The following is a 15063-nucleotide window of genomic DNA, read 5'->3' on the forward strand; positions in this document are numbered from 1 at the left end:
ACGGGAAAATGTGCTCTCTGCACAGGCAGCTCCCAAGAGAAAGAGAAAAAGAAAAGAAAGTCAGGGCTGCACACGCCCAGTTTCTCCTCTCAAACCAGCAGGGGAGTGAGGGAGACACAGGACACAACCAGATGGAGAGCAATGAGGGATATGAGTAAATGTTCCTTCCTAGCAAGCTCAAGAATAAGGTTTCTCTGTCAGGTCAGATCAGATCAGTCGCTCAGTCATGTCCAACTCTTTGCGACCCCATGAATCGCAGCACGCCAGACCTCCCTGTCCATTACCAACTCCCGGAGTTCACTGAGACTCACGTCCATCGAGTCAGTGATGCCATCCAGCCATCTCATCCTCTGTCGTCCTTCTCCTCTTGCCCCCAATCCCTCCCAGCATCAGTGTCTTTTCCAATGAGTCAACTCTTCGCATGAGGTGGCCAAAGTACTGGAGTTTCAGCTTTAGCATCATTCCTTCCAAAGAAATCCCAGGGCTGATCTCCTTCAGAATGGACTGGTTGGATCTCCTTGCGGTCCAAGGGACTCTCAAAAGAGTCTTCTCCAACACCACAGTTCAAAAGCATCAATTCTTCAGCGCTCAGCCTTCTTCACAGTCCAACTCTCACATCCATACGTGACCACAAGAAGAACCATAGCCTTGACTAGACAAACCTTTGTTGGCAAAGTAATGTCTTTGCTTTTGAATATGCTATCTAGGTTGGTTATAACTTTCCTTCCAAATTCATACAATTTCTCTGTAGTTAGCTTTATAAAGCATGAATGCATGAAACCGTTATTGGTTATCCTGCTACTCATTAAGTTTTTTAAAAGCTTTCTAGAAAGCTTTGAAAAATTATGTTAAGAGTAATGAACCAAAATAATTTTCACTTTTACAAGTTCCAAATGATACTCTTTCCTGTTAAAAACATTTGTAGAAAGCATAGAATGTTATCTAAACTGGCAAAAAAATTAAAACCTTGAAAGAATTATAGGCATGTTTCAAAATGTTATCAAATGATGAATTTATTTTACTAGAGCGTTTGAGACAGATTGAATGTGTTTGTTTTGCCCCAAAGGTGTCTTGGAATATAACACATCAGGAAGTCAATACTGAGCCATATGGTCCTTTTGAGGCACAACAGGTGAGTCAGAACTGTATTAAACTGTTGAAAGTTTTAATTTTCATTACTTTAAATGGGAATTATGAACTTAGAACTATTTTGAAGCAAGTTATTCCATATAAAACATCACAGAATAAGCCTTGTTATTTAGTCACCAAGTCATGTCTGATTCTCTTTGACCCCATGGCTCCTCTGTCCATGGAATTTCAGGCAAGCATACTGGAATGGGTTGCCATTTCCTCCTCCAGAGGATCTTCTCCACTCAGGGATTGAACCTGCATCTCCCGCATTGGCAGGCAGATTCTTTACTGCTGAGCCACCAGGGAAGTAGAATAAGCTTTAGAACATAACAAAAAAATTATTTTATTTTTATTGTTCAGATTTGGAAAAAAAGAGGCAACGTTTTTTTTTTATCTTAACAGCTTTATTGTTTTAACGGGTATAATGAGCTTGTATTTATAAATAAAAGCTTATTCACATGAATAATACAGAAATTATAAAAATCTTAAACACTTTAAGGATGATTCAATTAGAAAATTTATTAATATAAGTACTGTGTGATAGATCTTTAAGGGAAAAGTCATTGGATCAACTCCATAGATGCTGAAAAGGTATTGCATAAAATTCAAGTTTTTTTCTTGACTTAAAACTCATAATCAAATGAGAATAGCTGAATACTTCTCAGCATGCTTTTATCTTTCCCTTTTAAGCCAAACCCCATCATCCTGCTTAAATATTGTATATCATCATTAATATTTATTATTATCCTGGAGATATTGGTTGATAAAAGTAGATAAGAGAAAAAAATAAAATTTTAAAGGTGGACGTGTAAAATATCATTATTTATAGAGGCCAAGACTGTGTCCCTGTAAAATCCAAAATGATCAATCAAAAACCAATACCAAAATGTAAGAGAATTTAGAAACACAAATGGATAAAATACCTTTCTGTACGTAAACAACCCATTGCAAAACATAGTAAAGGAAAAGATTTCATTCTCAGTAGTATCAAAAAATGTATTATCTTGTGAAAGAAAACTTTGAAATGCTACTGAGAGACACACAGAATACTTAAGTAAATGAGAAATGTGCAGTGTGCTTGAATAGGAAGACCTAGTATTAGAGGGATTGGCTTTCTAAAGATTTTGATTTAACACAGTCTCAAAACAGACATGAATAGAATGCATGTTATCTTTTGCTACATAACAATGTCTCTGTCAGCAGTTTAGGGCATATGAATTAATGCATATTACCAAGCTGCAGTGTGATTCTTTTGCTGAATTGAGAATTAAAATAGAAATAACTAAGATCTGAAACCATAAAGGCTTGCTCATGGGTTCATCATCTAGTTGATTATTTAAACATGGACTGTATTCATAGTGCCAAACTTTCAGTCTGGACGACATAAACAGCAGACTGGTGTGTGTGGTCAGCTTGGCCATAGTTCACAGTTCTCTGACAATGAACAAAATTTCAGAACCTCAGTTCCCTGCCTTTGTGCACTTGGGAGATGCTAACGTGCTGCATGAGGTTCAGGGGGTGGGAAAGGCGGGCCAGGTGTGAGCGCCTGGCTGAGATTCCCAGGCCTGGCTGCCGGAGCCCTCGTAGCTGGGCGGAGCAGTTGCCTGCAGCTGAGAGGAGCTGCCAGCATCTGACAGGTGCTCCGTTCACAACAAGTGTGTGACTGACTGCTGCCCGTCTCGGCAGGATGCAAGGCTTACAAATACATTAACGCTGCCTATCGCTTGCCAGCATTTCACAGTACAGTATGACTTCTGTTTGCTTTTTTTTAAAGCTGTCCAGGAGACAGTTACATAACTGAAAATAATTTTGTGGTAATATTTTAAGTCATCTTTTAAAAATAATCAGCAACCGTCTATTTGAAATGCTATAAAAGTAGGGCCAAAACTAATATGTCCTATTTATATCTAATGCATGCATAATATTTGCAGTTCTTAAAGCCAATAAATAGTTCTTGATGTTAATTGTGGAGGATGACAGTCATATCAGACTATTTAATACTAAACCCTTCTAAAACAAATATTCAGAGCTAATTATGGTGCATATTGGAAAGTTTCCTTATGAATTCCAGTAATATGAATAACTTTTTTAAAAAAGAGCTGACTTTGCTAAACAATGTAAGAGATTTTAAATTCTTGAATTATTGTGACGTTTTCCTTGTAAATTTTCATCTGCCTTATATCCCCTTTTGTTTATCTGAAGAGACATTTCAGAACAAGATCAGAAACAGGCTTTTAAAACTACTTTTAACAGGTAATTTTGTATTGTATTTGTAGGGGGGTATTTCACAGGTTGAAAAGGAGTACCAGGTTTTACAAGAGCAGCTTAAGGAAGCATGTGAAAATTATGAACACAGCAATGTTAAGGGCTCAGAAGAAACCAAGGACTTGGAAGAAAAGTTGAAAAGGAATGTTGAAGAAAATAAGGTAATCCTGTCTGAAACCTCTTTTCAGTAGCATGCGGCATCATTCACAGAATTGTGCTTGTGTAGCCTCTGTTAGCTGAGCTACTGCGTTGTTGACTAAACAAAGGATTCTTTTTCACTGTTGCCTGTTTCACAGTTAGAGTGACAGTGTTTTTATTTGCAGTGTTTTACAACTTCTCCAAGTTGTCGTGTAAGAAAAGGGCTGTGAATCTGAATTTTCATTTATCTGTAACTTGGTTTCCTTGATTAGCTAAAACTATTTCCTGGTAAATTCCAAGTTAAATTCTTCTTTATAGTGAGAGTAGTGGTGTAGCACTAGAGGTTCCATATGTGAGGCCTGGAGACAGACTGACTGGGTTCAGATCCAGGCTTAATTCTACACTAGTTCTGTTCTTGGGCAGACTGGTGTGTGTGGTGTATGTGTAACGTCTCTGCTTTAGTTCTGTAGTTTGGGTAATAATTGCTCCCATTTTATGGGGTTAGATTATTACTCTTTTTTTAATTTTCAAATTTGTTTTATTGCTGCACGTGGGCTTTCTCTGGTTGTGGAGAAGAGGGGCTACTCTCAATTGTGGTGCACAGGCTTCTCACTGTGGTCGCAGCACACAGGCTCTAGGGCACAGGTGTTGTGGCGCACCAGCTTAGTTGCTCTGCAGCATGTGGAATCGTCCTGGACCAGAGACTGAACCCATGTCCCCTGCGTTAGCAGGTAGATTCTTATCCACTGTACCACCAGGGAAGTCCTCATTGTGGTTTTGATTTGCATTTATCTCATGAAGAGTAATATTGAGCATCTTTTTATGTGCCTGTTGGCCATCTTAATGTTTTCTTTGGGAAAATGTCTATTCAGGTCTTTTGCCTATTGTTTAATTAGGTTGTAAAAACCGAAGTCTTTGTACAGAGATGAAAAGGGTCTGTTAGTCCGTTTAAGAAAGGAAGAATTTGTTCCAGAAGTCTGAGTCATTAGCTGAGGTCACATATTAAATAGAAGAAAATTAGCTGTGGGACCTTAATCAATAAACTTACTTGTTGAGATTTAAGTATACCCAGAAGAAAAGGGTTGTTTCGTAGAGGTGACCTTTATCTCACTCCTTAGGACATGTTTTCACTTGGGATGAGACGGGAGATTTTAAAAATTAGAAGGAACCAACCTTTCTGCTCAGTTGCCCAGTTGAACGAAATCTTCCTGATTAGGAAGAGGGGAAAATGAGCGAAAATAAAACCTTTCACAGAGACTGAGAATGCTAATTTGGATAAGCTACTTGGGGGACTTAATAAAACATTGTTGTAAACTTCGTATTGTGTCAGGAAAATTCAGTTTTAATAAACCTGTATGAGAATGCCTGTGTCCACCCAATTAAGTGATGCAGACAGATGCAGACACAACCACTTGATTTGTGGTGGTCATCTGGTGAGTGAGGGCTTCCCTGATAGCTCAGTTGGTAAAGAATCTGCTTGCAATGCAGAAGACCCTGGGTTGGGATGATCCGCTGGAGAAGGGATAGGCTCCCCACTCCAGTATTCCTGGACTTCCTTGTGGCTCAGCTGGTAAAGAATCCGCCTGCCAGGTCATGGAGACCTGGGTTCAATCCCTGGGTTGGGAAGATGCCCTGGAGAAGGGAAAGACTACCCACTCCAGTATTCTGGCCTGGAGAATTCCATGGACTCTATAGTTCATGGGATTGCAAAGAGATGGACACAACTGAGCGACTTTCACTTTCACATTTCACTTTCTGGTGAGTGAGGTTCCTTTCTTTCTGGTAGAGTCTTGTCCAGCTTTATAAGCTCCTGGTTTGACTGGGTCCTGTGTTTGTGCAGTTCATCAAGACTTCTTTGTACACAGGACCAAGAAATGTACAGTAAATGAGCACCCAGGGAGGAGGGCTGTGAGAGAGCAGCAGCTTTGATCAGTGGGCTTGGGCTCTTGACCTACTTCTTAACTTTGCTGAGACTCTGGGCCTGGTTCCATGGGGTTGTGCTTAAGAGTAGTCAGTCCATTTTTTAAAAAGAGCCATTATTTAGTCCCTCAAATTGCAGACCTGTTAGGTTAGTACACTTTCTATGCAAAATGTATACCTGTTTCCTTTCAGGATAAATTGTTTCACCTGAGTTCCTTAAGTTGTTTATAGAAAAGAGCAAGTGAGATTTAGCTGTGATTTTATGTATTAATTACGATTATGCTCATAATTCACTTGGAGAAAAATCTTGTATAAATATAAATTTTTACTTTTGTTGATCTTTCCCTTGGCCTTTAACTCTCTCAATCACTAAGGTTATAAGTTAGTATTTTTACTTAAATTTTGATTCCACATTTAGCTATAATTAGATGCAGCTTTATTGAGAAGAGAGAGGCAACCTGTAGCAAACCATCCTTAAGAACTTGGGCAGTACAGTCAGACTGCCTGACTGGTGACCCCAGCCCCACCACTTAGTGGCTTTGGCACCTAAAATAATTTACTCAGTCTCTTTGACCCTCAGTTTCCTCATTAATAATACAATCTGTACTTCATAGTTTTGTGAGGACTCACAGCGGGTGATTGAAAAGGGATTGGGGAGTGGCTCAAGATAAGTATAGTAGGGGAAAGAATTGCCCCACCCAGAATGCTGTAGTGCCTTGTTGAGAAAAATAACTTATTTACAAAGCATTTGAAGAATGCTGAGCATTTACAAAGCATCAGTAAAGATCTGGGCTAGCTATTGTGTGTAGCTGATGGAGTATGATTTTCATGAGCTAGAAATGGCCTTTAATAATTAGCCTAGCTAATTCTCTATTCCCTGCCAGAGGAAAATAGCAATTCTAAAGCCAGAGTCTCCTGTTGTTCTTAAAGTACCCTTGTTCGTAGTGAAGCAACAATCAGAACTAGACATGGAACAACAGACTGGTTCCAAATAGGAAAAGGAGTACGTCAAGGTTGTATATTGTCACCCTGCTTATATAACTTATATGCAGAGTACATCATGAGAAACGCTGGGTTGGATGAAGTACAAGCTGGAATCAAGATTTCCAGGAGAAATATCAATAACCTCAGATAGGCAGATGACACCACCCTTTTGACAGAAAGTGAAGAACTAAAAAGCCTCTTGATGGAAGTGAAAGAGGAGAGTGGAGAAGTTGGCTTAAAACTCAACATTCAGAAAACTAAGATCATGGCATCTGATCCCATCACTTCATGGCAAAAAGATGGGGAAACAGTGGAAACAGTAACGAAGTTTATTGTGGGGGGCTCCAAAAATCACTGTAGATGGTGATTGCAGCCATGAAATTAAAAGACGCCTGCTCCTTGGAAGGAAAGTTATGACCAACCTAGATAGCATATTCAAAAGCAGAAATATTACTTTGCCAACAGAGGTCCACCTAGTCAAAGCTATGTTTTTTCCAGTGGTCATGTATGGATGTCCCAGAGTTGGACTGTGAAGAAAGCTGAGTGCCAAAGAATTGATACTTTTGAACTGTGGTGCTGGAGAAGACTCTTGAGAGTCCCTTGGACTGCAGGGAGATCCAACCAGTCCATCCTAAAGGAAATCAGTCCTGAATATCCATTGAAAGGACTGATGCTGAAGTTGAAACTCCAATACTTTGGCTGCCCGATGTGAAGAACTAACTCATTTGAAAAGACCCTGATGTTGGGAAAGATTGAGGGCAGGAGGAGAAGGGGATGACAGAGGATGAGATGGCTGGATGGCATCACCAACTCAATGGACATGAGTTTGAGTAAACTCCGGGAGCTGGTGGTGGACAGGGAGGCCTCGTGTGCTGCAGTCCATGGGGTTGCAAAGAGTCAGATATGACTGAGCGACTGAAATGAACCGAACTGAACTTGGAACTGACAGGTCATAACTGGTTGCCGTATTGCTCAGGGGCATATGTTCTCTCTCTTAAAAATTCTTTATTATTATTATTATTATTTGCTATACTGGGTCTTCATTGCTGCACGGGCTTTCTTTAATTGCAGCAAGTGGGGGCTACTCTCTAGTTGTGGTACGCGGGCTTCTCATCGTAGTGGCTTCTCGTGTTGCGGAGCGAGGGCTCCAGTAGTTGTGGTTCCTGGGCTCCAGAGCACAGGCTTGTTATTTTTGGCACACAGACTTAGTTGCCTTGAGGTATGTCGGGTCTTCCTGGACCAGGGATCAAACCAATGTCCCCTGCATTGCAAGGCGATTCTTAACCACTGGACCACCAGGGAAGCCTTCTGTTTTGTTTTATTAAGGTAAAGTTCACATTTAACCACTATAAAGTATACAGTTCAGTTGTTTTCAGTATATTCACCATGTCATATAATCACCACCACCATCTAATGCCAGAGTTGTTTTCATCACTCCACAAAGAAGCTGTATTCCCATTAGCTGTATTCACTCCCCATCTTTTGAAGGTCATATGTTCTTAAGGTGCTTTAATGAGATTTGCTTATAGCTAAGATGGGTATTTAGTTAGCATTGACTCTTAAAACAGTCAAAATAATTTTGGCCTAGATGAATTTATGGAGTAGAATCTGAAACTTTGTGTTGTTTCAACAGAATCTTCGGTTCCTGCCTACCCAAACTTCCTCAGCCCACATCTGCAGAGAGGTGTGGTCCTGTTCAGTCATGGTCCTTGCCAAGCTCAGCTCTTTTCTAATCTAGCATTTATGGAGCTCCTGTTATGTGCCGTACTCAGTTGTAAATGTTTTAGCTGTATTATTTTATTAAATCTGAAAGCAATTCTAGTGCACTAATGTTCCAGTTTGTAGCATTGTCTCCATTTTACTGATGAGGAAATGGAGGCTGGACTCACTAAGGTGTCTTGCTCCAAGTTGCACCAGCAGTAAGCAGGAGAACAGGTGGTGAGCGTCAGGCTCCAGATCCATTAAGAGAATGTTGGTCCCACAGTCAGTTGAAAAATATTTCCCAGCACTCCATGAGCAGTGTATCAGTTAACTGATGCCACAGTAATGCTGAGGAAAAATCTCTGACACATGACAATAAATATCACCTGTGCGAGTCTGTGAGTTAGCCGATCCTGATTGAGCTTGGCTGGACGGCTTCACCTTTGGATCAGCTAGGGCTCCACTGTTCTTGGCTGTGCTTGCTCATGTATTGGGGTCATCTGGCTATAGACCCATCTACAGTGGCTGCAGCAGGGGCAACTCCTTCTTTTCCGTGTGTCTTTCATCTTCCAGTGTGAGTCCAAGGCCAAGCAAGAACCAGCCCTGCTTGCTAATACCCCATCAGGCATAGCAAGTCCCATAGCCGGCTGAGGATCAAGGGGTGGGGAAAGGCTCGCTCCTGAGTGAAGGGAACTCCAGCGTCCCATGACGGGGAGGGTATAGATGTAGGGAGGGTGCAGGATGGGCTGTGTGTGCCATCCCTCTGCCACAGTCGGTTTGTGCTGTGTGTAACTCATGAACACTCACATGAACACTCACCACGAGCTTGAAACCCCCCTGTGGTTGGTTGTTCCTCCATCTCCAGTTCTTCTTTGCCAGTTCTCTGCATCGTCCTGTACACTTAAAGGGTAGTGGAGCTTGTCCTGTGGTTTTCTCACTTCTGGACCTCTTCCCAGCACTGCCTTCCTCCTCATCCCCATGCCTGGCTCACCCCTCATCCTTTGGGTCCAACTCAGGAATCACTCTGTGGAGCAAGCAGTCACTGACAGAACCTCAGCCTTGGTTAGAGGCCTTTGTTAATGCAGTAGTGATAATGACCACGTCACTGTATTGGACAGCAATTGTCATTTTGTTAACATCTTTATTGAGCTGTAGTTCACATGCCATAGAATTCACCCCTTTAAAGTGTGTGGTCAGTGTTTCCAGTATAGGCCGAGGATCAAGTATAGGCACAGAGTTGTGTAGCCATCACTGCAACCCACGTTTAGAACATTTTTATCACCCCAGAAGAAGTCTAACCACTGCTAGTCACTCACTCCCTGTTCTCCCTCCCTCCCTCAGCCCTTGGCAACCACTGATTTACTCTGTGGATTTGCCCATTCTGGGTGTTTTGTATAAATGGCATCACACTTAACTATACGTGGTCTTTTGTGAGTGCCTTCTTTCACTTAGCTTAACGTTTTCAAGGTCCACCCACGTACATCGGTCCATGTAACATGGATCAGTGCTTCATTCCTTTTTACTGCTGAATAATATTCCGTCGTATGCCGTTTCACATTTTATTAACCCATTCATCTGTAAATGAACATTTGAATTCTTTTCATTTTTTGATTGTTACAAATAACACGAATATCTGAGTACAAGTTTTTGTGTGGACACATGTTTTCATTTCTTCTGGATATATACCTAGGAATGGAAATGCTAGGTCATCTGTTAACTCCATATGTAAGAGTTTGAGAAACTACCAGACTATTCTAAAACAGACGCACCATCTTATATTCCCACCAGCAGTGTATAAGGGATCCAATCTCTCTGTGTTCTCATTAACACTTTCTATCATCCATCTTTTTTATTTTAGCTCTTCTAATGAGTGTAAAGTGGTTGTAGTTTTGATTTGTGTTTCCCCAAAGGCTAATGGTGTTGAGCATCTTATATGTGTTTAATGTCTATTTTTATATATGTGGAAAGTGTGAGACATGTCTGTTTTAATCCTTTGCCCACTTGTTAATTGGATTTTTTGTTTTTTATATTGAATTAAGAGTCTATATATATATACACACACACACACACTTACGTATATATGTATTCTGGGTACAAATTTCTTATCAAATACATCATTTAGAAATATTTTCACTCATCTTCCCATATTTGCAGATTTACTTCTCCTATGCCCCATTCTGTGGGTTGTCTTTTTCACTTTCTTGATGTTATCATTTGCAACACATAAATTCTAAATTTTCACTATAGTCGAGTTTCTATAATTTTTTTTTTGGTTTCTTATGCTTTTGATGTCATAGGTGAGAAACCACTGTCAAACCCAAGATCAGCAATATTTACTCCTGTGCTCTATAGAATTTTATAGTTTTAGCTCCCCCACTTAGGCCTGTGATCCACTTTGAGTTTATTTTTGTGTATGGTATAGTAATTATCTTTCATGCATATTTCCCCCACTATCATCCCCCTGAGAATGAGGACTGTTTCTTAGCCATCCATGGATCTCAGTGTGCAGACTAGGAGCTCTGCCAGTGTTACCCAACAGCGTGTACTTGGGCCCCTACAGAACTGAGTTCACTGAATTGTGTCTTCATATTCCATCAGCCTACAGGAAGGTCATCAGGCCTGTACGTCCTGTGACGATTGTTACTTTATTTACTGCTAGTATGTGGTGGAAAATAGCACTCATTCTTTGATTTGACAGATATTTATATTGGATGCTCCTTAAGCGCCAGGCTCTGTGCTGATCTTCCAGGACTTTTATGTAGCACCCTCTTTGTGAGGCCAGGTAAGCATGGTGGTCACCTCCGTCACAGTAGTGACTCAGCAAATTCAAGATCAGCAGGGTTGCCGCAAGGGAAGTGTGAGATGGTCTGTTCCCAGGCTGCAGGAAATGTTACCGAACTGTTGAACCTCTTCTTCCTAAAAACAGTTGGCCTGCACATCTCAAGGCCGCTGAAGTCAAACCTACTCCTGAGGCAGGACTTAAAATTCATGAGAGACCTGGGCTGGTCAGAGGTACATTCATGGTATTGAATCTGCTTGCCAGGAACATCCGAAAACCCTGGTGTCTAAAGCTGATGAGGGCGGAATGTTCTAAGTCGGTGCCCGTTTTGACTCGAAGCCATTATTTCCCAGGGAATCTGTGTAGCTTGGCTCCAGGGTACCCTGTCCTCTCTGAAGGAGGAGACCCTGAGTTTCTATGGCTGAACCCTTGTCGTCAGTGACCTGGCCACATTCTAAGCCTAAGCAGGGAGGTCAGATTATAGGGAACCTGGTCAGAGGTGGGACGTGAAAGGGTCCCTAAAGCAAAAATGAAATTGAGATACCACTAAGCAGTCGTTGATACTAGTAGAATTTCAAACTGGAAAATAGTGAAGTTTAAATTTCCTTTTTTATTTCTTGTAAATACTGCTCCATCCTAACTTGTACAGTAATTGTTAGAAATAGTAGTCCAGAGTATATTTTATTTATAAATGACTGGCATTTACAGGCATGTGCACTACCGTCTCTGGGGTCGCACAGAGTCGGACACGACTGAAGCGACTTAGCAGCAGCAGCAGCAGCAGCACTACCTGTCTGCTAACATTGAAGAGATGACACTTTGAAACACTGGAATTAAACTTTTAGAGAATTCGTAGGTTCCGAAGAAGTTTCAAAAGGCAGCCCTTACGTAAGATAGCTGACGGAGAAGGCTGTGTTTCAGGTGGTGGTATACCTAGCCATCCAGAGCCTCAGGATACAGCGTTTCATTTCTCTTTGTCACATGGCCTGAAATTCTGACAGATATCGCAGCCCCATAGCCTTTATCACCAGGCAGAGATAACACATTTGTATTTTAAGAAGCAAACAAACAAGTATTGGACTTGCCAAATAAAACATGTGTGCTGACTCTGTGTAGATTAGAGAATCACTTAAGCTAAAGAGTGAAGTGTGAATACTTCCAGGCGAGTCGACGTGGATCTTTGTAGTACTGTGCTGCTGTCAGGCTCACTCTGAGTGAGAGATTGAAAAGGAAGGAGAGGAGAGACGTTGTGAAGTGTGCCTGGGTGCTGGGCAGGCCCTCGACTGGGGGGTGCTTAAGTCAGGGGTCCAGAGAAACTTGAGGGTGCAGAGTAAAGAAGGGCCCCCAGTGGGTGAAACTGAGTACCAGAAGAAAGGCGGGAGGCTGTGAAGATGGACATGAATCTTTTCAAACCTGTCTCAGAGGGTAGCCTTCGCTTTCCTCTTTGTCTCTTCAGCATCGCATGTTCTGCCCCAGCACCCCAGTGGAGATTTATTTCTTCCTCAGTCAAATAGACTCATGGTCTGGGAATGTGCCCTCTTTAACACTGTAGACCTCATTTTGTTCAGCTTACAAATGGAACTGAGAGCTTCTTGGAAGAGAAATGTTGGCTGTTTAACTGATGTTTCTAATATAACTTTCTATGGGGAAGTGCATTCCAAGTTACAGCCAATGAACTAGTGAATAGACTTTGAAATTGTAGTATGTTAATAGGTGGGAGTTTCCCGCGTTGGGAAAGGTGTTTGGGGAGCAAAACACACCTGACTTGATGGTGTGCTAACCTGTGCTAGAAGAGCCAGTTGGCAAATGTGTAAATCAGCAGGACTTAGAAATACGTTACTCCTTTCTCTGTGGTTGTGTTGAAAGGTGGTTATTTGTTATTTCAATTTAGTATTTTATTCCTTGGATGTATAGTCTTTGTCAGACACCTATAAACTTCTTCTCTGTCCCATCAAAATAATTGCAGGTTCAAAATTATTGAGTTCTTAATATATATTTTATTGTTTACTCAAATTTATTTAAAAATACTTATCTAGGTTGATTTCTCTCCTGTATATCTTCCATAGTCTCCTGTTTCGTTAACAGAATTTTGTTTAGTTATTCATCCAGGGTAGAGATTCTGTCGCCTTCCACTTTACATCATATATCCACATGGACACACGGTCTTGTTATCCATCCTAGTCTTCTAAAGTGTCCTTTATTTCTTTTTATCATCCCTTTAGTTACCTCTGTCATCCTCATTGTCTCTCACCTGGGCTACTGCAGTGAGATTTTATCTTCTTCTAATACAGAGTATTTGACATTAAAGGTTATAATTCCTAATGGGCTGTGAAGTCAGTTTAGTGATGGTGACTAAAATTGTTCTTAATAATAGAATAAAAATATAGGAAAACATCTCAGAAAGTAAGGGCAGCGTTTTCAGCTCTGTGTGTATATAGATGCATACATGTATGTACTAAATGCTGGGGATCATGATTAAAATGTATTTGCTGTTGTGGGTCACAATAAGAAAGTATCAGAGAAAGTCAAGAAAACAAGAAAGCTGCTGTTCTTGTCTAACCTTTATGTACCCTCTTTCCCCTGATCTGCCTCTGTGTCTTTCAGTTATTTTTCTAAAATAAGAATCTCATCATCTCACAGCCCTGCTGAAAGCTATCACTGGCTTCCTGTTGTCTGCAGGATGAGGTCCACACTCCTCAGCATTGCTCATAAGGCCCCTGATCATTTTATCCCAAGGTGTCCCAGGCGCCTGAGGTCCTAACATCCACCTCGTACTATTCCGTACAGACATGCCTTTCTCTTCTAACCTTCTGTCTCTCCATGCCCACTACTTGGAATCCATTCTCTATGTGACAGCCCCATCTCTGAAGACAGAGATCAAATTGCACTGATTTGGAGAATCCCGCCATGTCTCTGCCTGTCCTCACTTGAGGGCTGAGGCTATGTATTATGTGACTTCATGTCCCAAGCTCGGCCGGGGTAGCCGTACAGCCAGCTCCTGAGTGTGTGTTCCGAGGAACTGTAGTCATTGGTTAAGCTAGTTCACCACCCCAACACTAGTCTCTCGGGCTCTTTTTAAAAAGAAGAAAAAGTAAATCTTTCCATTTATTTAGATACTTTCTAAAATGTTTTTAGATCTCAAAGACAGAACTAGATTGGTTCCTTGAAGATTTGAACAAGGAAATTAAAAAATGGGAACAGGAGAAAAAAGAAATCCAAGAAAGACTAAAGGCACTGAAGAAGAAAATGAAAAAGGTGTTAAATGCCAGCAAAATGTGAGTAACACTTGAAAGAAAATGATTTTCATTTATTTTTAATTTGGGTATATTTTGGGTTATTTTATCCTTTCTGGTATTCAGTTTCAGACTGTCAAGTAAAGTGAAAATTTTAAGACAGTGTTCTCATTTCATTTTAAAGAACATCTGTTGGGAATTATCTCACCTACAGCTTTTTCTAAACCTCTCATATTTATACATAAATAAAAGTAGGACTGCAAGTCCAAGAAGTTACTTCCGGTCTGAACACCACCTCTTTCTCTGAACATTATCTTTGACCCCTTTTCTTTGTTGTAAAATGAGGGGATTTGTCTAGATTTAAACTTCTGTCCAGCACCAAGATTCTGTGGTGATCATTTTATTTATTACTTCCACCCTGAATCTTTAAATTAGTAAAATTTGGTCCTATAATACGAAGGATTCAGTAATATACATTCAGGCAGTTGTCAGATGGGCTAGGTTTGTTTTAAGATTCTGTGCAATCCATTCCTAACCCCTGTTTCCATAAATAATTGTATGACTCCTCAGCTTAATTGCTACCTACTGTTGAACAAAATACCTGAAGCTTGCTGGCTTAAATTAACTTAATTTTAATTTGATCCGGATCTTTCATTCTGGGCTGTCTTGGCTGGGCCACCCTTCTACTGGTCTTGTCAGTGGTTCCCCCTGTGGCTGCGTTTAGTTGGGAGTTGGCTGAAATATTTTGGCCTCTTTCTCTCTATGCAGTTTCAGGGCTTCTTCCTCTCCACGTGACTTCTTCATGTGACTTTTATCTCCAGCACAGTAGCCACACCTCCTGTGTGATGGCTAAGAGCTTCCAAGAGTGCATAGGTAGAAGCTGCCAGGCCCTCTGAAGCTTCAGGCCCGGAA

General features: G+C 40.9%; 1 protein-coding gene across 13 annotated transcripts in view; it reads left to right on the forward strand.

Annotated features, from left to right (window-relative positions):
- Positions 1-15063, forward strand: part of TTC3 (tetratricopeptide repeat domain 3) — a 119764-nt gene that overhangs the window by 85749 nt on the left and 18952 nt on the right. For all 13 annotated transcript variants that reach the window (XM_027548883.1, XM_027548866.1, XM_027548831.1 and 10 more), the window contains 3 exons: positions 1067-1132; positions 3408-3557; positions 14054-14193. In XM_027548883.1, the coding sequence (XP_027404684.1) occupies positions 1067-1132; positions 3408-3557; positions 14054-14193 (356 nt within the window). The remainder of the gene's footprint in view (positions 1-1066; positions 1133-3407; positions 3558-14053; positions 14194-15063) is intronic.

Source organism: Bos indicus x Bos taurus, chromosome 1 (assembly GCF_003369695.1).
Source record: "Bos indicus x Bos taurus breed Angus x Brahman F1 hybrid chromosome 1, Bos_hybrid_MaternalHap_v2.0, whole genome shotgun sequence".
In the NCBI taxonomy this organism is placed as follows: Eukaryota; Metazoa; Chordata; class Mammalia; order Artiodactyla; family Bovidae; genus Bos; species Bos indicus x Bos taurus.